This window comes from Xiphias gladius, chromosome 15 (assembly GCF_016859285.1).
Source record: "Xiphias gladius isolate SHS-SW01 ecotype Sanya breed wild chromosome 15, ASM1685928v1, whole genome shotgun sequence".
Lineage (NCBI taxonomy): Eukaryota > Metazoa > Chordata > Actinopteri > Istiophoriformes > Xiphiidae > Xiphias > Xiphias gladius.
Window position 1 is genome coordinate 13770197 of NC_053414.1, and position 23852 is coordinate 13794048.

The window sequence follows — 23852 nt, forward strand, 5'->3', positions numbered from 1 at the left end:
TCACACTGTTAGCCTTTTGTCTGACCAAGCCTGCTGATTCACAGGCTTCGAGATAGTTATCTGGCCAAGACACATACGTGCCCTCGAGGCTTTCTTCTGTTTCAGCCACTGCACATTTTTTTCACAGGGGGGAGATGCTTCTAACAAAGGTGGCTTTTTAATTTTGCTAGCGATGGCCGGGGAGTTGCAAACACTTGCAAACTGCCATAAAGATGCATGTGAGTCATCTCGCTCAGACTCTTATGAAGGTGCTCTTTTGTTGACATGCTAAATGAATGTCTTTACAAGTCAGTTAGCCCATATTCTTGCACAAGATGTTGTATTTTTTTTTTAATCACATGATCCGGTATATCTCTGCTTTTTTAAAATGATACTTGACAATTATTAAAGTCTGGTAAGTGCATCAGGGGTCATTTCTAACCGCATTCCCCGAGTCCTAAAACATGAAAGAAAGTGTTGTTCAAGCAGGAGCTTTGGTGGCTACTCCTTCCTCCTCTCTCTGTCTCAGTCGTGCCCCGGCTCTGCTCCCTCTGATGTGTGCAGCCAGAAGTCAGCTGTCAGAAGACTTTGATGAGCGAGGAGTGAGGAGGGAGGAGGGAGTGAGCGTCTTAGGGGAAAGGGAGAGAGCAAGAAAAGGGCCAGAAGAAAATCCCTCATTCTCGAGACTTCTGACTTTACCCAATCTCACTCTGCTGCCACTCATTCTTCAGTCGCCATCCGTCATTTCTTTCCCCTTTCTCTCTCTTTATCTGCTGCCTCTCATCGTTTCTCTCTTGCTGTCTCAGACCCTCATCACTCTCTGCACACAGGCCACACACTCCAGCTGCAATTAGGCGAGATTCAGCATCTGCCTCTATTTTCCCGAGTTGCTTCAATTTGGCACCAAGCCTCTAGGCCACTGCGGCACAGCCCAGTGCCTCCACACCCCGCCTTATTAGTGACCTGGGATAATTGGGGAAAGAATCCGGATCGCAAAACTGACTCTGGGTCTCGCTCTGAGCGGCGCACAGGAGATGAGAGGATGTTTTTAAAACTGTACTTCTTCACAAGAAAAGAGGGGGAAAAAATAGGTTTGGGTGGGAGGTGGAGGAGAGAGATTTGGGCTTAAATCAGAGCGACGCCCCGGCTAGTGTTACTGTGGGGAGGATATAGAATCGGAAATGTTCACCCCCACAATCCTCCCGTTCTCCCACACCCCTGACCTCCAAAGCCTACTCTGTGAGGAAAAATAACTGTCTCAGCATTCAGTATATGGACTTCCGGAGGGTGGCAGTATGTCAAACTCGATGTAATTTAAGTATGCATATGTGCTTTGAGCTTAGAAGTACAAATCTTTTACTCCGACAAGGCTGTCTCATTCTGACCCGGCAACCTTATTTGACACTTTTGAGAGAAAAAAAATCATTAAGGCAAGGGTATAACCCTCTTAAAGGTCTATGTTTACATGTGAGAAAATGCAGCTAAAGTGCTCCCATTGTTTAGACTGGGGCTTGAAATCTGTTTTGATTGAGTCACGGGCCTATTGTTGTGGTTTGGCCAGCTGCAGTAACAGTATGAGGGTCCAGTATCTCATCTTTTTTTGTAATGTCTTCTTCACTTCCTCCCTCTCCCTCTTTCTCTGTCTGCCCCCCCCAGCCTCACCCAGCCTCACCCAGCCTCACCCCTGTGGCTCCTTGAGGCATTGCAGCCCTTTTCCCTTTTTGGAAGAGGCGGGGATATGTGGCCCTATAAAATGCTCCCCTCATGAGATGCTTATCTCTGAATGAAAGGCCCCCAGGTAACATGAGGGCACAGACAGGAAGCGAACAGTGGGGCTGGAGGAAGCTGTGTTTATTTTTATATTACTTTAGTCAGTTTGGCCATTGTTAAAGGAGGCAAAACCTCAACACCAGCTCATTTTTTCCATCTTTCTTTCATTTTTCTGCCTCTTTCCTCCCCTCTTTTCCTGCTCCTCTCCTCTGTCCTGACGGTGAATATGAGTGGCGGTGGAGGCCTTTGAAGCAAGACCACAGCAGAGGGAGCAGTCATTGTGTAGGCTTGGCTCTTTGAATGTAACCCCCCCCCTCCCTCCCTCAGCCTGCAGCGGCTCAGACTGAGCTGTGCGGGGGCACACGGCCAGACTTCAGCTGCCCGGGCCCCCAGCGATGCCGCCTCAGATGTGGGCAACGCCTCCCCCCTCCTCCCACACCCTCCCATGCTCCCCCTAGTCTCACCCACACATGCCTGAGGTTTGGGGTTTTGGTGACTCCCCCTCCCCTTTCCCCTTTTGACCACAACCAGTCCCCACCCTTCCCTACTCTCCAATATTTAACAGTCTTTCCTCCTCTTTCTCTTCACTCTTTTAGTTTCAGCCCCTCCTGACTGACTTGTTAGTTTGTGATAGCCCTTGTGGAAAAGATACAACACCCCCTGAGCCCAACTTTTGATAGGAGGTTAAAATTTCCAAGCTTTTTTTAAGCGGCGATTTCTTTTATGTTCAATGTCTCAGAGGTGAAGAAAGTGCTGACAGTGCAGAGCATTTTGTTTAAGACATTGCCTTCTCTTCCAGGTGCTTTTTTTTTTTTTTTTTTTTTTTTTTTTATTGCCCTGCCTGTTTTATTTTTCCCTTGTGTCTTTAAGGGAAGCACTGCCACAACTTTTATAGAGAGGAGGCCGCTTTGAAAAGGTGTCACGAAAGCCATCTGTGCGACCCAGGCCAAGGTCACTGCCAAGACTTGTCACCACACCAGACTCTAATCTAAATGTGTGGACATTTCCTTACTAGAGCTCATGGTCTGTTAGTTTGACCTCAGTGGATAATGTAACAAAGGGTTGGCACTTTTTCTGTCGGATCTCCGGTTGAAATAAAAGGGGCACCAGCTTCAGCAATCATCCTAATTAGATTTGGTTTAGTTGTTCTGGTCTGATCCAGTTGCATTACCCAATAATGGTTCTTACTTGTGCTTATTGTACTTCATTAATCAACTGGTCGATGGTCAGTAAATTAATTGCAAACAATTTGGGTAGTTTATTCATTGAGTCATTTACAAGCAAAAATGCAGAACATCCACTGATTTCAGCTGCTTTTTTTTTTTTGATTAAACATTTTATTTATTTATATATTTTTCTGACCATCTTTATACTACACAAACAGTAAATAGTAGACTGACTCATGGCTGATGAAAAGAATTATTTTTTGAAGACCTACCTATGAACCAGTTTTCCGTAAAAGTTAGTAAGAATATTTTTGTGCCCTGACTTTGACCTTTGACCTGACTGTTCCTGCATTCGTTGCTGAGATCTGATCACAGGGTGAGATTGCTCAAAAGAAGTCGAGTGGGGCAAGAAATATGCGCCGTGTGACAATCGGGCAGCTTGTATTCAAACCCTCACAACTTTTTAGCAGTGCCATCATGTTCCCACTTCATACTTAACTTACAATCCTGTCATAACTGATAGAAGTGATGGCCAAAGCTATGAAAATAAGACCCAAGTTGTAATAAACAGGAATCGTTCTTCAAAACAGATCTTTCTTCACTTGCATTGCTCTCTATCTCCCATCAGTCTTTCCCACTCTTCTCTGCCATGGTAAAGTCTGCACCTCAGCCTGTGCTGGAGACACCTCTCTCCACTTGGCTTATTTTTAGAGTAATTTGTTGGCGGTGTTTTCCTTTTTAATGGCACCAAAAGAAACCCCAGAGCTCCGTTTAGGGAAGGAGGGAGGGAGCTGAGGAGGTGGGTTTGGAGGTTAAGGGGCTATAAGGCAGGCGGGCCCCAGCTGCGGGCGCTTTGATTTGGCCTGGGAGGTGAAAGCGGCGATTGAGACGCGAGGCTGTGCCAGTTATCTTAACCTCCCACACTTCAAAAGCTGGGCGAGAGCTTGTCCGACTCCTTCCCCCTCTCCCTCCCTCCGTCCCGTAGAGGGAAAGGAATTGGGGGAGAGAGAAGGGGGAGAGACTAAACCTTCGCTAGCCGTCTGAACAGAGGAGCGTTTCATTTCCTGCAAAAAAAAAAAAAACCCCAGCCGGCATTCCTGAGCACTAATGTAGAGGGAGGAGGAGGAGGAGGAGGAGATGGAGGGAGGTGAGGGGAAAGGAGGGGTCAAGTTGCTCCTGAATCCCAGTGTTTGTGTCGGCTGGACCTTGTGAAGCGCTGGCCCGCTGCCCCCTACAACCAACCACCACGCAAGCACACATCCCTGCTGTTACCACCAACCCTTTTTTTTTTTTTGAAACTTACACGCACACAGACACACGCTCACACACACTTCTCACCCGCAGCCCCTCAGGCCTCTTCCCCAGGCAGGAAGGCCAGCGCTTTTCATGTCTGTGGTGGGGGAAGGAAAAATGCTCCCCAGGAAACAGGGTGCAGTACCGGGGCGTGCGGGCCCGCTTTGAGATCCTGGGATGAAAAGAGGGAGGGCGGCGGAGGTAAATAAAAGCGACAGGGGCTCTCTTTCTCTCTGAGCAGTGTGTTCCTTTCAGTTTCTGCTCTGTGCAGCTCAGGGTCAGCTCTCCTTGGGAAAGGTGGCCTCTGTCCTGTTCCCTTTTATCCACATGTGGTAAAGCAGTCTGCAGGATTGTGTGTGTGTGTGTGTGTGTGTGTGTGTGTGTGTGTGTGTGTGTGTGTGTGAGAGTGTGTGTGAGAGTGTCTGTGTGTGTGTGTGTGTGTGCGCGCGCGCGCTAAGACTTTTGAGTGTTAAGATGCAGCGAGCAGCAGGGCTCAGCTGACTTCTCTCCTACAAAAACACACTCTTGGCTTTGCCACAAGGGAGAGGCAAACTAATACCGTTTCTTTTTCTTTTTTTCGTCTTCACAAAACATCCATCTTTTTAGTCGCAGGAGGCAGCCATCCACCTCTGTCTTTGCCTCTCCACTTTGATCACAGATTCTATTTGATGCTGCTCTGGTCTAAAATAACTCTGCTTGGCTTGTCAATAACTGAAGCTAACTCTGTTATGTTAGCTCAAGCCCGGATCACGAGAGGGAAAAGAACACTTTTGCAGCTTGACAAACAATTTCCCTGTCAGGGAAAGGGGCCAATTTCACGAGAGTCCTGTGAAGTGGGTTGAGCTGTCAGGTAACATTCTTACACCACCGCCTCAACCTGCACCTGAACCGCATTGGTGCAGATAATTACCAACAATAGCCCCGTGAACTCTGCTGGGTCAATGTGGCGATCCTCCTGCGCGGAGAGTATTTCCTCATCTTGTTTTCCCATCGCCCACCTGCAGCGGCAGCCTAAATGTCAACCAGAAGCTACACAATTGGGTGCTTGCCTTGAGAGAGAGAGAGAGAGAGAGAGTGAGAGGAGGAATGAGTCAGTCAGGGGAGAGCAAAGAAGAGTGTAGCACTGCCCGCTGGGTCATGGCAACCCCCATGTTAGACTAGATCAAAGGCAGACCGGCCCACATCCTGTCACTGACCTATAACCCGTCTGTAGTTCAGCGCTTGGCTCAACACTGCGGCTTTCATTCAATCAGCTGTAACACTGAGAACGAAGAACTAATGATTGATTATGTAGATGGTAATGATTGTAATTTTTCCCTCCTTGAAGTGGGGAGACATGCTTGCATGGTGAGACACTTTTGAGTCATTCTGAGTCATCTTGATATGTCTGGTTTCGGTTAATGTGATGTGAATGTGACCTGTGTTTTTTTTTCTTTCTTTTTTTTTTTTTCTCGTTGTTGATGCATTTCAAATTTTTTTTTTTTTTTCCCCCATCACTGATGAGGAAAAAATCTGCAGATTTTCCTTTGTATACAGATGCAGTGACTTCATAATTGGTGCCATTGATTAATGGGTCTTTTCTTTTGTTCGCGTGTATGTTTGTTTGTTTGTTTTGTTTTTTTTTTCCTTCAGGAGGAAAACGGAACAATTTCTCCACATGCAAAGCGAAGGCAGCAGCTACGGGCCCTCTGCTAGAGATGGAGGCCTGTTAGATTCCATGAAGACCCTTAAATCTCCAAACTGAAGCCTCCAGTTCTCAGAGGACCCTCCCTCCCCCCCTGTCCTTCCCCCGCCTAACCCTACTCCCTGTCCTTCAACATAGTCACATGCCGCCACCACCACCACCACCACCACCACCACCAAAAACACTTCACTGTTAGACTCTACTCCCTTCCTGAAGGCGCCTGCTGTAGAGACACTGAACTGAACAAGACAATCATGATAAGTACGAGCACCCTCACGAAACCACGTTCTCGCACCGAAAACCCAGAAAACATCAATTTGACGTCTGTGTTTTGTCAGTTTTCCTTTACTCAGCTTTACTGCAATCCGAGGCACTGCACTGAGAAACAGCAGCAATTTTGATGTGCGCACAAACTTGTCCCCCTGCACCGCCCAAACTCTCCAAACACCTGTTTCTAAGTTATTGTAAGTTATTTGTCACCTCTTTTCCCTTGTATAGTTTATTAGGCCAACATTCACTCCCTCAAGACCCCCCCAACCCCCCCACCCACCCCCCTTATCTCTCTCGCTCTCTCACTGGATTTTTGAGACCATCTGGGGTTTTGCCCAACTGACCAAACACCTCTTTTTAGACTGCACTAAGGAAGATGGAGGGATCTCATCTTGTCCAAGAAATGTCCTCAAGACACCATTTTAGTTTGTTGCTGACCAGTTGGTGCAAAAAAGGATCAACAATTTGATTTGCTTTTCATTTTAGACTGAATTTTATTTCGAATGCTTTTTTTGTATCATGAACCCTTGTTTCAATTTCTCGGTGTATATTTTAGTGATATTTTTTTTTTTTTTTTTTTAAATGTTTTTTTTTTTTATATAGTGGTATATATGAAAATAAGCTTTGGACACAGGAAAGCCATTTTTCTTGTTGAAGCGTCTTGCAGAAAATTGAAACTTAAGGCTTCTTTTGATAACTATTTGTAACAAATAGTGACCTCGAGTCTTGCTCAGATGTAAAATAATGCTCAGTATGTGTACTTTTTAAAACTGTCAGGATATGTCAATTTTCTTGGTATTTTTGCAGGCAACATTAGGACAAAGGCGAGAGTGATAGCTCAGAGGCCTATATTTTATTGTTCTAAAACATGACAAATGAAGCAGATATATATATTTACCCCAGCACTTGGCAGTCTTTCTTTTATTGCAATGGACCTTTGTCTTTTCTCTCTGGTAGCTAATAGTGTGGTCTTTAGCCATGTTGTTTATTCCATGCAAGCATCTCTGTAACTTTTTGATTTTGATGCTCTATTTTAGTATTACTTGATGAATTCCTTTTTTTATTATCATTCTGGGTCACTGTCATCTTGGTATAGCATTTTGCTTTCCAAGTGGTCATATTTGAAACTGTTTCAACATGTTTTTTTTTTTTGTTTTTTGTTTTTTTTTTTTGGTTGTTTTTTGGTTGTTTTTTAAAGAAAAATAAAAAGGCACCATTGGCTCATGTGATCACTTGTGTGTTGGGAAGACCAGAGCTAGAAGTGCCAGATGTAACCGTCTGTGTGTCATCCTTGGAGATTACAGTGTAAGTATCCATAGGCCAGCAGTGTTACCTATTGGTGGTCTAAAGCAGGTAACACAAATTCAGTGTAACTTGCAAAAAAAAAAAAAAAATCAACTTCGAAAAGCTTTAAAAAATTGACAAGTAATTAAAACTCCATAAACACACAACGCTCAGCGCTACATTTATACGGTATTGTTGCAATGACAGTGTAAAGCCTGTATCATCTGACTATAAAAACCTTTCAACTGAGTCATAAGGTGATTTGAATGTAGAAACTGTCAGAAACAGACTTTGTAAGACTCTGTAAAAACACCGACAATTTTTTTTTGGAAGTAAACATTTTTGATGAAAGAGCCAAGATCAAAGGAAAATTTCGCAATTTATAGACAAATCTGAATTGTGCTTCTTGAATGTCCCCATTTCAAGTAAAACAGCACCACCTTGTGTTCCTGTTGGGTTAACAGGACATTCTGTAAATACCAAGAGGTTTCCTCCCAAGGCGTTGGATGCTTTATAGACGCACCTGACAAATGACTCCTGTGCATTCAAGTCAATTTTTACTCACAAGGCCCCCCATATCACATTTGTCTCTGTGCACTGAAAAATCTGAATGACGGGACACCTTCTATCCCCAGACTCGATTCGGACAAAACTCACCAAATACCCATTTGACACCGACTGAAGTTGTAGAATTACAACACAAAGTACATTATACCATTGAAGGCCCCTCCTCTCAGAAATGTGGTTTGCTTGTGGTTTCCTCACTTGGACGTCTGACCTTCACGCTGCAGAATGATGTGCTGTATGCGGAGAGTTTGACACTAGAAAGCTGTTTTCACATTCATCTGAGGGAAAGTTTCTCTGTGCTCACCTTATATCCCGGTTTAAGAGCCGGATTTTTGTGACAGTACAACTCGTGTAGAGGCCAACTGTGGTTAAACTGTGAGAATGGACTTTTCAGTGAAGCAGGAGACATCTTGCATCCAGCAGTAGAACTTTTGAAATTAATATTTGCATATTCAGTGATTTTTTTTTTTTTTTTTTTGCAGAGAGAGAAGGAGTGGATTTATTGTGAAGGATTTTTAACTAGTTATTTGAACTTTTATTTTGGAAAAACGTCAGACACACATTCTTCAAAGCAGAGCATTTTTATATGACTTCAAACCTGCCTTGAAGGGAACTTTAAACCTGCAATAACACGATTTTTTTCAGCCACTTGGGACCAAACAAGTTGTGAAGAGTACACTGACATATCGACACCTTTTCACGCTGATATGGTGAGCTCACTGCTTATTCACACATCCAGCGGATACAGAGAAACATTATCATTCACATGGTGTCTTTGGTGTTTATGTCCACCTGTCTGATGAATTTAAGTCCAATATTTGCTCTCTTATAATCATGTATTTGGTCTCTACCAAATCCTGAGGGAAGTATCTGGCTTGTTGGCTGCTAAATGCTCCGGTACGTTCACCAGCTACTCTGACTTTGGCTGTATTGTGCTGAAGAAGTAGTGAAAAGTGGGTTTTTAGAACTTTTTTGCTTAAAAAAAAAAAGGAAGTGGCTGCCTCGGCCAAAGACAACACAACAACTAACAACGCTGAGACTCGCTAAGTAAAGCTGAGGGGAGCTGCGGATAATTCAGATGATTATTTTCTGTAGGTTCATCACTATGAGCACCCATTTTCACATTGTGATGTGGATACATTATTAAAAATATTGATTACAACTGCTTTAATAAGTTGAAAGGTTTCTTTCTATAGCACTCACTTGTGTGGCACCGTCTATTTAAAAAAACTCCAATGAAAGTTATTTTTATTACATTATTTTTATGCTATTTTTGAAATGCTGCTAGTAGATAGGAGAGGCATTCACGTTTGATGGTGAGCGTAAATGTCACCCTGATCTTTGTGTGTATCTGCAAAACAGTCAAAACCGTTCACTCTCAAAGGAAACAGACACCAAGTATTTGACAAATCTTTTTTATTTAGTTACATTTAATCTCTTCACACATATAAAGGTGTCAGTCGGTGGACGTGCATAAAGAAAAATGAGCTGACAGAAGTTGACCTTTGAAGTAGAAGGCACAGGCACTTTTCTCTGTTTCCCTTTCTTACTAGTACCTAGGACAGTTCGTTTCCTCGAGTTCTGGCTAGTTTCACAGTGACATCCCTCCACACCAAACTAACAACACTGCAAAACTTGATTACTTGTATTTGTAGAATCCTTCTCCTGTCTTTCTGCCGTATTTGCCCTCTGCAACCAACTTGTTCAGCAATTCACTCGGGGCAAAGAGCGGGTTGTCGGGATCCATTGCCCTCCAACCTAAAAATATGCAATAAACAGAAAGGAATGGGATTTTACATTTAATGTCAGTTCATTCAAATTAGCTTTGTTTGTCCTTCCCTGCAGCGGTTTCATCTTACCACGGGCTGTCACGGTTTTAAATTAAAGTCATATCCGCACCCATATTTTTCCACATAGTTTAACTCACCGTCCAAAATGAATTTCATTGTGTCCAGTCCTACATAGTCCGAGAGCTCAAAGGGTCCCATGGGATAACCAGCACCGAGTTTCATGGCAATATCAATGTCCTCTTTGGATCCATGACCTGAGAACGAAAACAGGAAGAAAAAAAAAAAAAAATGCAAAGCTTCAGAAATCAATCAAAAGGCAGAAAATAATATTAAAAGGATCCTGAAATAGAGCCCTAATAATTGATGCCAAGTCTCGTGTTTCCACTTAAAATACCTCCCAAAAAAAACAGTTACGGCCACTGATGATCCCAACACGCAAACTATTGACAGCTGAGTTAACTGGTGGTCACGCAGGTGTACGCACCTCGCTCATGCAACCGGATGGCCTCCACTGAGTATGGAACAAGTAGGCGGTTTACGATGAATCCCGGTGTGTCCTGATTAAAGACATGTCGGATAGTGCTGAGCGGGCTGTTGGACATTATTTTGTAAGAGACTCCGGCTACAATGACACATCAGGCAGAAAAACCTTACCTTGCAGGACACTGGTGTTTTTCCGAGCACCTTGCTGAAGTTCAGGAGGGAATCGAAAGTCTCCTGGCTTGTTGCCGGCGTTCCAATGACCTGCGGGAGATTAATACTTAGGCACCCCTGATTCTGATAAAGCGTCAACGCCGTTAGACACCTGTATAATGATAAAACGTACTTAAAGTATTAGGATGCAGGAAGCAGAGCCCTAGAACCGATAAAACAATGGGATTCGTGAGTGATTGACTGAGTAGCCAATCAACACCTCACACAAGGGAGGCTGTAACTGTACTTCCTGTGCTATCAATAAGTAGCTTATTGTTTGGCTAAAAGTGTCTCCTTCCCTTTCAGTCCCACTCATTTAAGAAATAAAGTATTAAATTAGGTTAAGTATTTGTGTTACCAATACATGGGGGGGGGGACATATTGCGGCAGTTTGAGCTCTGATTTTGTCCAACTTCTTCCTGCTTACATCTACATCTTACGTAGTGGTATGGTAGCCACGTAGGACGCACCTACACATAGCAATTAGCACAATACAAGCAATTACCGGCCCCACTGATGTAGTCTAGCTGATGGCAGCAATACGACGGCAATACAGATGGCGGCGTGGTGGGCTACACTTGGGCTCTTGCCACTGCGTACATGCACTATGGCATATTTTGTGTCGCTTCTCGGATTAAAGTGTTGAGTAGGTTGGACTCAGGTGACGGCCAGCGCTCAGTGCAAGAAGCTGGACGACAGGGACGGTAAACCCGGGACAGCCACTGTCTGTCTGCTATGGCTTTTTGCAACCTGAATTTAAAAGTCAAACCAGGCAAAGGGGCCACAAATGCGCTTCACCAGTATACATCACATCTATTGCAGTAAATCTAAGGATGTAACAATGTTCATCCGAATTGTCCCTGTTAAATACACAAACAAATAAAAAATAAACACTTTTTTTTTTTTTCGTGGGGCTCTACCTCTACAAGCTTCATCATAGGGACTGGGTTGAAGAAGTGAAGGCCGCCAAATCTGTCCAGTCTGGTGGTGGAGCTGGCGATGTCAGAGATAGGCAGGGAGGATGTGTTGCTGGCAAAGATGGTGTGTCTAAAAAGCAAAGTGCAGAAAAACAGTAAGTTACACGTTATGTGGAGAGCAACTTATACTAAAAGCAGTAGGGCTGTAGTCTCCCGGTCGACTGGTTGGTCGATATGGTCCTAATGGCGACTGCTAGGTCTAACTTATTTAACGTTTATGAACGTTTACACAAGTTGGCTCCAAACTATTTGACGCCGTGTCAAAGAAGTCGTCGGTGTGGCTGCATTTTGTTTAAAGCAGAGTGTAAACTTTGCAAGCAGCAGTTTGCATATCACAGCTCATCAACCAAAATGGCAGATCCGGAGGCAGGATACCAGGTATACTGCACTCGGTGCACTGTGGCCGGTTTAATTAATCTGGATATACCCTGCAGACCCCCCGCCCCCGTGAGCAATCGATTGGTTGAAGAGTAGGTACGGTTTCAGTTGACCAAATTTTTCTTTGGTTGACTACAACCCCATAAATCAGATATATAGCTTTCAGCACTTTCCCTTTCTTTGTCCATATATAACATGTGCCCTCTTCCCTCTCGTATACGGAAATGACTAACAGTTCATTCAGTGTTTTTAAATACTGACAACTGAAGTTTAAACATGCTTAAAATAACAACACACACAGAAACCTATAAAAGCCAGAGCATGGTGTAATTGACTGTAGTTTCTGGTTGGTGTGAAATCCTCCTGGCCTTTCATGGCACACGGCTGCACAGTCATGATGCTGCCCTGTTGCTTCACTCGCTTCTAATCTAACACCTACAGCTCATAAGTAAAACAGAAACGGGACAGTGCTTACGCTGGCGCCAGCTTGTCAAGCCGTCCAAAGAGATCCTGTTTGATTTTCAGATTTTCCACGATGGCCTCCAACACCAGATCCGAGCCCTGAACTGCAGATTCGGCATCCGTCGACGTTGACACATTCTGCAGGACTTTCTGGATGAACTCTTCCCCTGCCTGAAACAACAATCAAATACAATATTGTCCACTAATTCCACATATTTCACTCGTTACTGACCTGGCTGTTCATTTTATGTGCTGGTCTACTGCATCTCACCTCCGGCTTATCGGCAAACTTCTTCTTGACCACTCTTTTGAGGCTCCCTTCAATTCCTTTGACAGACTTTTTCAGGATGTCGTCGGATGTGTCCACCAGCGTCACCGAGTGGCCGGTTGATGCAGCAACCTTCCGGAAAGAAATTAGTTCATGATAACTTAAAATACAGCACTAACTTGTCAGTGATGTTGAGGTGGAAGCAAACAGCGTGATGCTGTCCGCCCTCAACCTGATATGTGGGTGCTATTCTGTTAAAGCCATTTCTGAGCAATTACTGTCTATGTTTACTGCAGATAATGGTGACAGCCACTGTTGCCCTGTCTTTTAAAGTCTTAGGTGACTTAACAGCAGGAAGCCAGAGCTGTGTCCCAATTCCATACTACATAATAACTCCATGCAGGCATGTAGTGTTTACACTGGAGAAGTCCCAAAATTAAAAGGTGATCATTTTTTTTGTATAAAAACGACAACAAAAGCATGACAACTTTTATACTGTCAGACTGCATACCGCTAGCATGTAGTATATAACTGGGACAGCTCACATTCTCCAATAGTAGGTTACTGAGGACCGAATACGGAGAGCGACACCTTGTGGCAAAATCTGTATCTTCTAAAATTCCAATTTGCAGTGCATGTGAATTGAATCCTTAATGTGTCTCGTCTCGTAACGTTACACCACAAGGAAACAACTGCATTTAATGAACGAGAACGGAACTAATCCATAACACAACTTCCCTATGGGAACAATGAATGATTGAGCTGTTCGACCAGAAAACCATTCTGGCAGAACTTGTAAAAAAACTTGTAGAACTTATTTTGAAAGGCTATTGTCTACTATTGGCTTTTATTTTGTGGGGTTGCGTGTTATAGAACACTTAACAAAATTATATCTTGATGTAATGATTCATAAACAAAAAACATTTTCAAAACATACAATACTGTGCAAACGTTTTAGGCACTCAGGCAGTTCCATCAGGGAGGCGCCTGATCGGTCCCAGATTTATTCATGAGACAACGACCCCAAACATACAGCCAGAGTCATAAAGAGCTATCTTCAGAGACAAGAAGAACAAGGAGTCCTGCAACAGATGGTCTGCCTCTGCCCCCCCCCGCAGAGCCCTGATCTCAACATCATGGAGTCAGTGGCAAGTTCTCCAAGATGCTTGGACCAACCTACCTGCCGACTAACTGGAAAAAACAATCGCGATTATAAACTAATCAACATGTCATGTCTGTTAGAGCTGCAGTGATTCATCAGAAAATGAATTGGCAACTATTGTTATAATTAAATAATTACTTTTTTTTTTTAGAGCAAAAATGACATTTGCTTTTTTCCAGATTCTCGCATGTTAGGATCTGATGCTCGTTTTTGTTTGTTTCTCTTGTCTTGAGTTTTTTTAGGAGAGGTATTTGTATAAGCTTTTGCTTCCTACCTCTGCTGTTTACTTTGGATTCTGTGTCTGCAAAAGTGTGTTCCTATATATGTGACTGTCTTTGTGTACATATCATACATTTTTAAAGGAATAACAATTTTTTTTCCTTTACTGTGCAAATAAATAAATCGGCAGGTTAATCGATGATGAAACTAATCGGTAGTTGCAGCGAGATTTTCACTTCAGGTAAACGTTAATGACGACTTTTGTTTTGTTTGTTTGTTTGTTTTTTAAGAGTGCTCAAACTTGGGAGTTTTGGTGTCCTGGTCAAATCTGGATCCCAATCCGGATGCGTTTCTACCATATAATATCACACAGTCGCAGTTTGAAGCGCATGGGTCTGATTTACGGCATGTTCAGCCGGCTAGTTACGATGAGGCTAGCTGCTAGCCACTTGGCTCAACGGAGCCCCGGAAGCGCTTCGCCGCCTACCTGCGCGATTCCCGCACCCATCTGTCCGCCTCCGATGATCGTCACATGCTGAATAACAACGCTCCTGGCTGCCGAAGACGAGAGACCTCTGCGGACGTTGTGGGCGAAGAAAGCCATGATGCGACGGGACTCGAGGACGGGAGCGGATCCGGACACAACGGGGAAGGTCGGCGGTCATGTGATCGCGCAGACACCTCCATGACCTTTCACACACATACCGGCAGGAGTTACACATCAACCGAGGAGGTTACTTTAAGTGTCACGTGTTGAAAACTCCTGAGACCTTGTGTCTCATGGATCCTTATCAGCAGATCATTTAAAACCAGCAATATGAAATGTAAAAAAAAAAAAAATACTCCAGTAAAAGTAAAATTTTTACCTCGGTAAAAGTACTTGTGCATGTAGAATGGCCTTTGCCAGAGCCATAACATTACATAAACTCTAATACTGTAGCTTTTGTTGCAGCTGGTCAAGGTGGAGCTAATAAATTTACACACCGTTTGGTAGTTTAATCTGTAGCAATACATCAAAATGTATAAACGGACGATGTCCTCTTCCCATGTTAAATGTTTCTTCTTCACAAGTAAAAGTCCTTCGTTCAAAATCTTACTTCAGTAGAACCCAGCAAATTATCAAGAGTAAAAGTACTCATTATGCAGCCTGCCCCCCCAGTGTCTGATATTAAACTTGGGGGAGCTGAAGCAAATTTTAACCACTTTATATGCATTTTAGTAATTTCATTTATATTTTTAAAGAAAGCTCGTGTTTTTCCTAAATTGAATACGTTTCCTTACTGTGAAACCAGAAATGACATAATAATTGGTAATGTAGCTGTCCGGTAAATGTAGTGGAGTAAAAAGTACAGTACTTCCATCTTAAATGTAATGAGGTAGAAGTATAAAGGAGAATGAAATGGAAGTCAGGTAAAGTGCAAGTACCTCAAAACTGTACATTCCTTGTACTTGTACTTGTACTTGTGTCGAATGTTGGTATAAAATTCTGGTCTAATGCACACATTTCCACTAGCTCCCAAACTTCACTCACCACCTCATACACTGATAAGGGAGTATAGCAAAAGTACTTTTCGTCATTTTTCATCTTTGGGCTGAAGTGTATGGTTGTGTCTGCTTGGTGCATGGTAAGAAGGCTGAAAATCAGCAAAACGGGATCTTTACTGTCCTTTAGTCACCCATTAACTGTCAAGAGGGCTGGTGCAGAAAGTCCCAGTTTGCAGTCAGTCTCTTTTCCAGCTTTGAGATGATTGTTTTTACTGACTTTACTGTTGCAATCATAATTCACTATTTCCAACCTAATTGTACTCTACGCTACACAGTATGTGTGGTTTTTATACAGACCTAAGTGCTTATTCAATAAGCACCTTATAAAAAGGTCCAGAATGACCCCTGCAGGTGGGCTGTTTATTTCTTATATATTGTTCCTTTTTTTTTTTTCAAAATGACGATTTGGGATCAGTTTGTTCTTTCCGAATTAAAAAAGTGACTCAAATGATGATATTTAAGGGTGCACATATCCGTGGCTGCAGAGCAGTGATTCAATTTCACATTGGCTTTGTACCCAAAACCTAACTGTCATTCTGAACCACTGACATAAGCATTTCACCGCAACAGATACTGCACATTTTTTCAGTGAAAGTTTGTAGCACCGAGCTAAATATTTCTTCCACTGTTCTGATGAAAGAATGTCCTAAAAATGTCAACAATTTAAAACAAAAACAATGCAAAGAATAAAAAATAGAACAAAACTATACTTTAATGACCCAAGATAAATTGAGGTAATTTATTATTAAGATAGGTTTCCAGTAACTCATACGTCAGGTATGGAAATATATTTTTAAACTCTTAGCCAAAAGACTAATATCTTTCTTTCTCTGACGCCTTAATAAAGGATATTACATCCTTTATAAATCTGTGGTAGGGACTATAAAACAATAAAATGATAAAATAATTAAATAATTCAATAGATATTCAGCAGGTATCTTTCAGAATCAATCTGGATTATCTTGCATGTAATACTGACCTTATTAATCAATTAGCTGATTAACAAAACATTTACTGGCTCAAGCTTCTTAAGAGAATTTGCAGCTGATCTGGATCATATTGTAATTGTAATACATAGTGTAAGACGTCATATTGGATTGTTGTCATTTCTGACGGGTACTCGTCCTTACTTTTGAAATATTATGGATCAAATGACTGCTTGAATAATCGGGAATATAATAGATAAATTAACAAAAAGTTAATAACAATGACATATGCATAGGACTCACAGTCTAGTCAATAAATATACAGTACCTTCAGAAAGTATTTAGACCCACTCACTTTTTTCACATTTTGTTATGTTGCAGTGTTATGCTGTAATCGTTTAAATTAATTTTTTTCCCCTCATCAATCTACACTCAATACCCCATAATGACAAAGTGGAAACAGAATTTTAGAAATTTTTGCTAGTTTATTATAAAGGAAAAACTGAAATATCACACTGACAAGTATTCAGACCCTTTACTCAGTACTTAGTTGCCATTTTCAGGTCTCTCCAGAGATGTTCCATTGGGTTCAAGTCAGGGCTCTGGCTCAGCCACTCAAGGACATTCAGAGAGTCGTCCCTAAGACAGTCCTGCATTGTTTCGGCTGTGTGCTTAGGGTCATTGTCCTGTTGGAAGGTGAACCTTCGGCCTAGTCTGAGGTCCTGAGCACTCTGGACCAGGTTTTCATTAAGGATATCTCTGTACTTTGCTCCTTTGACCTTTCCCTCAACTCTGACCTGTCTGCCTGCCCCTGCAGCTGTAAAACACCCCCACAGCATAATGCTGCCACAACCATGCTTAGCCATTGGGATGGTATTGGGGAGGTGATGAGCGTTGTCTGGTTTCCTCCAGACATGACGCTTAGAGCTGAAGCCAAACAGTTCAATCATGGTTTAATCACACCGGAGAATCTTGTTTCCCACAGTCTGAGTCCTTTTGGCACTTTTTTGCAAACTCCAAGTGGCTTTCATATGCCTTTCACTGAGGAGAGGCTTCCATCTGGACACCATAAAGCCCAGATCGGTGGAGTGCTGCAGTTGTGGTTGTCCTTCTGGATGTTTCTTCCATCTCAACACAGGATTTATGGAGCTAAGCCAGAGTGAGCATCAGGGGTTTTGGTCACCTCTCTTACCAAGGCCCTTCTCCCCCAACTGCTCAGTCTGGCTGGGGAGCCAGCTCTAGGGAGAGTCCTGGTTGTTCCAAACTTCTTCCATTGAAGAATTATAGAGAACACTGTGCTCTTGAGAAGGCAGCAGAATTTATTTTTTTTTAATTTCAAGTTTTTTTTGTAGCCTTCCGACCTGTGCCTTGACGCAATCCTGTCTCTGAGCTCTGGAGGCAGTTCCTTCGACCTCAGGACTTGGTCGTTATTCTGATATGCATTGTCAGCTGTGAGACCTCATACAGACAGGTGTGTGCCTTTCCAAATCGTGTCCTATCAAGTGAATTTATCACAGGTGGACTCCAGTCAATGTGTAGAAACATCTTTTAAGATGATCAAGAGAAATGGGAGGCACCTGACCTAAATTTCAAGGGTCACAGCAAAAGGTCTGAATACTTATGTCAATGTGATATTTCAGTTTTTCCTTCCTAAATTTGCAAAAATTTCTTAAAATACTGTTCTTGCTTTGTCATTGTGGGGTACTAAATTTAGATTGATGAGGGAAAAAATTAATTTAAACAATTTTAGCATAAGGCAAAATGGGAAAAAGTGAAAAAAGTGCACGGTATCTTAATACTTTCCTAAAATTAAACTATCTCTCCAGGGGACCTTTACCAACATCTCTGGGCTTTTTTCAGGGTCCTTGGCATCAGAGCACCCTGTTTACAGAAAATCAGTTCAAACCAACTCTTCCACTTTTTCAACTACGAGTGCTCACACACACAGTGTATGGGCAGGGAGCCAGTGTCAGGCCGAAGCGTCCGTGCAGGGGAGGAGGAGGCAATCCCTCTGGGAGTCTGAATTTGAAGGCCTGCAGTAAGCTGGTAACCGTCAGGAACAGCTCCATCTTCGCCAGCTGTTCACCCATGCACACCCTGCGACCTGAGGGATACATGGGATAAATCATTAGATCCTGGTGCATACACACTTATAATGGATTTAATGATCAATGTTTCAGTTATTTAGCCCATACGAGTAAGGAATGGCATACCAATCCCGAATGGTATAAAGCACTCTTTCCTGAGTAACTCTCCGTTATCATCCAAGAAGCGTGCCGGGTTGAAACTGTCCGGGTCGTCCCACAGAGTGGGATCTCTATGGACAGACCATAGATTGGGCAAAATAACTGTTCCTTTGGGAATAGTGTAGCCTCTGAACTCTGAAAATTGAAGACACACACAAAAAAAACCCCAAAACATTAAAATACCATCACCTCAGTGAATCATTGTGGGAAATTAAGAAAAATCTTTATTATCCCTGAGACAATTATTGTCTGAGACTCAGAGATCTGACCAGTTGAGCATGAACAAAGGATTTGTACTTATACACAGGTGTTGTATGAGTTCACCGGTTGTCCTGGAGGCCATGTGTGGAATACCCAGGGGAACCACTACAGTTAGTCTCTGCACCTCCATTATGGTGGCCTCAGTAAAAGGCAAACTTCCCTTATCAATCAGAGACGGGACCCAATGTCTGCCCACAACTTCATCGATCTCTTCCTGGACTTTGTCTAAAATCCAAACAGGAGAAGCAAAAAGCATTAAACAAATCATTCCTTCATGATTAATGAACTCATAATCTAAACAAATAAGCAAAAATTAAGTGTGATTTCACTTTTCACTTTTTAGGTCAATCAAAAGAATTTCAAAGTATTGAAATGCCGCAGTAAATGCATGTTCTGATGTGCTAATCGATGTGGTTGAGAAACATTTGGAGAAGTGGTTAAATACATGAACGTGCTAGATATTTTCATGTCCTAAAATTAGGATGTATTTAAGCCGTGGGTTCCCGCAGCAGATTTCCAATTCCTTTTTTCCCAAAAAGAGATTCCTATTTATGTAGAAAACAAGGTCTGTGGTTCATATAAGCTGAGAAACATTTCACATTTGGTTCTACATATATTTCACCCACCACAATCTCAACTATAAATTCTGAAGCTCTAAAAAGGTAGAATTTTAATTATATTTTATGTTACTGAATTATTTATATTGATTAAAATTATAAACATTTTGCATCACTGATTCAAATACAGTAAAGCATGATGATTTGTGAAAATGATACTATTGCAAAAAATGTGATTGTGTGTGCATATCTTTTGTATACCTTTGATTGTTTCTTCACTGTTTTTTTTTTTTTTTCCTTTATTCATCAAAAACTCACACAAAAGGTCCGGTGGAAATCTGCCATGGGAACTCTGAGCAGACGTAATTTTCTGGATAGCCATAACTATTTCTATATTGCAGGTGACGGTCCCACATCTGCACTCCAGCGTCACTGTGGAGGTCAGTTTTGTGCAAGCTAACTACACAAAGTGCTAGATTTTACTGTGATCTATAAGCATTCACTGTAGCAAAGGGTGGACTGAATGCACTGCCGCTACTTTAACCTTGGACATCGGGGTATAAGACCATGTAGAGGAGGATCCACAAAACTGAATTAGTGGTAGTGTCAGTGCCAGCGATGAAGAGATCTCCTACTATATAAAAGAGATAATCGTCTGTGAAGCCGCTGTCCTCCTCTCCAGCAGCTTGCTGGGCCAACGTCTCCATCAAGTACATGTCTACGAGATCCCTTGGGTTTTCAGGATCTAATGTTTCCCGGTGTTTTGCAATAATCCTCTTCAGGAACACTGTGATGTCTCTTTCAACCTGCCTCAACTCCTTGAAGACCCCAAAAGGCAAATAGTAGAGCAGTGGAAAGATGTTGATGAGGACTGCGGGGCTGTTCACACAGATCTCCAGCCCACGCTCCATCAGGCCCAGCAACGTGTGGAACTCGCGGTCTTCGTGATGGAATCGTTGACCCAGGACCATTGAGCAGATGACGTTCGACACGGCGTTGCTGATCAGCGGGGCCAGGTCCACGCCGGCGCCGCCAGACTCCTCATTCCGTCGCAGCAGCTCTGTTTTGACGGTGGCCAGGCCTTCCAGGATGCAAGGCTCAAGGCTCAACTTCCCCAGGCCAAAGTTTCGGAGTATGGTGTGGCAGAACTTGCGTTGCTTCCTCCATATTGGCCCGTAAGGTGCGAAGACTATTCCTAAAGTGTAATTAAACCAGAAAAAAGGATGGGTTATGGCTCAGGCCATTGACTCCAACAAAGAGAGTATTTAGGTCAGGGTCAGTTTAGTCAGTTTTCATCCTTACCTCTATGGACTTGTCAAAAGTCAACATACCCATGAATACACAGTTACACTTTAATCGTAGCTGTATTGTTTCTGACTCCAATTCCTACCTAAACCCTTTAATTGAAAATGCGGGTATTTCAGAGGGGAAAAGACTTATTTTGCCCGTTCAAACGTTTCATTATTATCTTTGCTAGATATAAGAAGGAGACTTTGAAATCTGGAATACCAAATGTATTTTCTTTTTGCTATTGCTCAACCTGTTTACTGCATAGCCCAGCCTTAGGATTTAGGGCGGTAAATGGACCCCGTCTATAATTTAAAGCTATATTGACAAATTTAAATGTGTACACTGAAGTCAGCCATATGTTATATACATCTATAAAACTAATGGATTAAAATACAACAGCCCTGCAATAAACCCTTCCTTTGCAATGGTTATAATGTTCAGTTTTTGTTGAAACTGATTCAGAGAGGTGTTGATTCAACTTTATGGTCATTCTAGTTTGTGGTGCTGTCTGACTATATTGGGATATACTCTAGACTGGATCACCAACAGGCCAACAACTGCCCAGACCCTCAGGAGCCCCGAAGGCTCCAGGTTCACTGTGTGGCAACTAGTTTGTGGTCATGTGTTTGGTAATATTTGCTAAAGCAGAACAAGACACCAGACAGCAAGAACAACCAGGATGGTCCCATGACAAACCATAATTTACACAAATTCAAAAAAGGAACATTTCAAAAGCTTCAGTTTACAATACATAAATGTAAACAGTGTTCTCTGTGTTAGCTGCCATTCATTTTCTATAAACCTCGCCAAAACAAAAATCTCCTCATTAAAGAGCTGACTCAGCATGTTACCTTTGGACAGCCAAAACAAATGATGCTGCAATGTAACCAAAATTACCACAAAGTAACTGTCACAAGGCAAACCTGGGCCAGGTAGCACTTCAGCATAGGAATACTAAAGAATTTACAGTATGGGGCTCTGTGCAAAATATAATGAAGCTTTGCTGCTCTAATTGTTTCATTTTAGGTGAAACCTCATTTTTGGTTCAGCTGAACTTTAAAATGTATTTTTACACAGGACTATGGATTTTGTCCCCCATCGCTTGCTTTGAAATTGCTGTAGGAAGGGATTTCTTAGCAGTGAGTATGGAGAAGGGGGACAATTACAGCAACCAAGACCTCTTTCAATGTACATACTGTATGGGTAGGTCAGTATTGTATTAAGATACACCTGAGAAAATGTGCACCTACCCTTTCCTCTGGCTGTGGTAATATTCAGAGGTGTTCCTAACAATTTGTCCACCCCATTTATGATACCAGTTAGAGCAGACTGATAGTAGAAAACACCTCTCAGGATAAGGCAATGCAATTCAAAAGTATCACAAACTACAGCCTCCAACTCGACAAGTCAGCTCCCTAAAGTTGGAACAAAAAAATAATTTATTGCAGGGCTTGATCAGACTGCAGAGTTAGATAGGTGTATATTTAGTAAAGTGGAAAATGAGTGTGTGTGTGTGTGTGTGTGTGTGTGTCTTTTACATGAATTTGCTCACCATAAGATTAGGGTTGAAAATCATTTAAATAGCCTCTTTCGTGCGAACACTTTCGTACCTTTGCGTTTAGTCATGATGGTGACAGCGGGGATATCCGGTCTGTCGGAGAACACGTCGGGATGGTTTGAGAGAGCATCCTTGACCACTTCAAAGCCATTAAGCACAACGATCAACTGACTCCCTACAAAAAGGCTGTAGACGTTACCATAAATGTCGGCTTGTTCCGTCAAAATGACTATAGCGTTTCTCACAGCGGAGGTGCTGGCGGACTGCTGCCCAAACCTCCTCTGGATGGAAGAAGGGACGAGGAAGCCGCCGAAGTTGCCGACCACTGGCCAAGGTTTCGGACCCGGAGGAATATTTGCGAGGTCTCGCCGCTTCCGATAAAATTTAGCTAAACAACACGCCAGCAACAATGCTACCAAAGCTCCGGCGTTCACGTATGGCAGTACAGAGCTGCTCGCGTGCTCCAGCAATGGCAGTGGAAACATGGTTTTTAAGAGTTAAAATAAACTGAATTCAGTGAGCCGAAAATACTACCCCATTTCCAGGATGACTAGCAGACCCCTTGTAGTCTCCTAATATAATACGCCACCACGACGACGGCGGTATTTACGAGCGCAGCTCAGGCTCTTTCTGCGTGGCGGCGAGCCGGCAGGAGCCAACGGTGTACCGTTACTGGCTTCCTATTGGCTGGCAGAGCTGTCGCCCTCCGTGATTGGTGCGCCGCCTCGACACTAACTACGGCGGAGGCGTTTCCAGCCCTCCAACGTGTCTTACAGGCTGCAACACACTGTAGCTGTGGGGGTCCAACAGGAATAAATAAATAAATACGTGCATTTTAACGAGTGGGAATTGAGAAATGTATATTATCATTATGTATATATTGCATACTAATACATTTGTTATTTTTGGGCAAATTTTAAATTTATTTAGTTGCTTTTAATTAGTAACATTAATTTTTTTTTTTAAATCAATTTTTGTATTCGTTTATATTAGTTCCCCTTTTTCGCACGTACAATTTGAAAACAACTACAAAAAAAAAAAAAACAACGGGGCACACGGGGTTGGCAAAAAAGCCTCAATGGGTTACACGGGAGCCCACCCGTAAAAGGAGACAAGACGAAAGGCCCATTTATGCTTCCCCCTTTAAGGCTATGGCATCGCCTGTGGCGGCTGCGTGCATGGGATCGGAGGTTGTGTTGTAGCCTACTTTGAAGCTATTTTCCACCCTCCTCACCTCCAGTGACCTTGCCCGGACCACACCCGTCTGCGATCTCGGCCTTCATTTTGATCTCAACTAACGTTTCGCGACCGTATCTTGCGCGGGTGTGGCGATACTGAGGAGACGGAACCTGCCCACAGACATATAAACACCTGCCAGAGTACTCGCAAATGCCCCTGTGGTGGTTCCTGCCACAACGGGTGTCTCCACACACACGTTTATTTAGATTTTTTTTTTTTTTTTTGCCGCTTTCAACGTAAACACAGTGACCCCAGTGTGGTGGTCTCC

At 42.8% G+C, this 23852-nt stretch overlaps 3 protein-coding genes across 6 annotated transcripts in view; 1 reads left to right on the forward strand and 2 right to left on the reverse strand.

Annotated features, from left to right (window-relative positions):
* Positions 1-5974, forward strand: part of lef1 (lymphoid enhancer-binding factor 1) — a 42319-nt gene extending 36345 nt beyond the window's left edge. For 3 of the 4 annotated variants that reach the window (XM_040146174.1, XM_040146172.1, XM_040146173.1), the window contains exon 11: positions 5841-5974. The gene's annotated coding sequence lies outside the window, so the exon portion shown is untranslated. Of the gene's footprint in view, positions 1-2619; positions 2912-5840 lie in introns of those variants that run through there. The other variant, XM_040146171.1, reaches the window with a different exon arrangement.
* A 3438-nt stretch (positions 5975-9412) lies between these two features.
* hadh (hydroxyacyl-CoA dehydrogenase) lies at positions 9413-14666 on the reverse strand. The gene is made up of 8 exons (XM_040146146.1): positions 14450-14666; positions 12585-12713; positions 12327-12484; positions 11417-11543; positions 10458-10547; positions 10288-10360; positions 9941-10057; positions 9413-9771 (listed from the first exon to the last, which is right to left on the reverse strand). Exons 1-8 carry the CDS (start codon positions 14564-14566, stop codon positions 9653-9655), a joined length of 930 nt encoding a protein of 309 aa, XP_040002080.1. The 5' UTR covers positions 14567-14666; the 3' UTR covers positions 9413-9652.
* Positions 14667-16960: 2294 nt separating this feature from the next.
* LOC120800217 (cytochrome P450 2U1) lies at positions 16961-22987 on the reverse strand. Its single transcript, XM_040146145.1, has 5 exons — positions 22398-22987; positions 20042-20692; positions 19004-19165; positions 18647-18814; positions 16961-18537 (listed from the first exon to the last, which is right to left on the reverse strand). Exons 1-5 carry the CDS (start codon positions 22828-22830, stop codon positions 18356-18358), a joined length of 1596 nt encoding a protein of 531 aa, XP_040002079.1. The 5' UTR covers positions 22831-22987; the 3' UTR covers positions 16961-18355.
* Between the last annotated feature and the right edge of the window lie 865 nt (positions 22988-23852).

Bases quoted from the DNA above. Each gene is read 5' to 3' on its own strand.
- LOC120800217 (XM_040146145.1), bottom strand. From the start codon at position 22,830: ATGTTTCCACTGCCATTGCTGGAGCACGCGAGCAGCTCTGTACTGCCA. The intron at 18,815-19,003 runs GTGAACTCATAC...TTCAATTTTCAG, and splicing joins CATGGCCTCCAGGACAACCG to AGTTCAGAGGCTACACTATT. The intron at 18,538-18,646 runs GTATGCCATTCC...TGTATCCCTCAG, and splicing joins CTTTATACCATTCGGGATTG to GTCGCAGGGTGTGCATGGGT.
- hadh (XM_040146146.1), bottom strand. From the start codon at position 14,566: ATGGCTTTCTTCGCCCACAACGTCCGCAGAGGTCTCTCGTCTTCGGCA. The intron at 12,714-14,449 runs GTAGGCGGCGAA...TCTTTCCGGAAG, and splicing joins TGGGTGCGGGAATCGCGCAG to GTTGCTGCATCAACCGGCCA. The intron at 12,485-12,584 runs GTGAGATGCAGT...TTGTTGTTTCAG, and splicing joins AGTTTGCCGATAAGCCGGAG to GCAGGGGAAGAGTTCATCCA.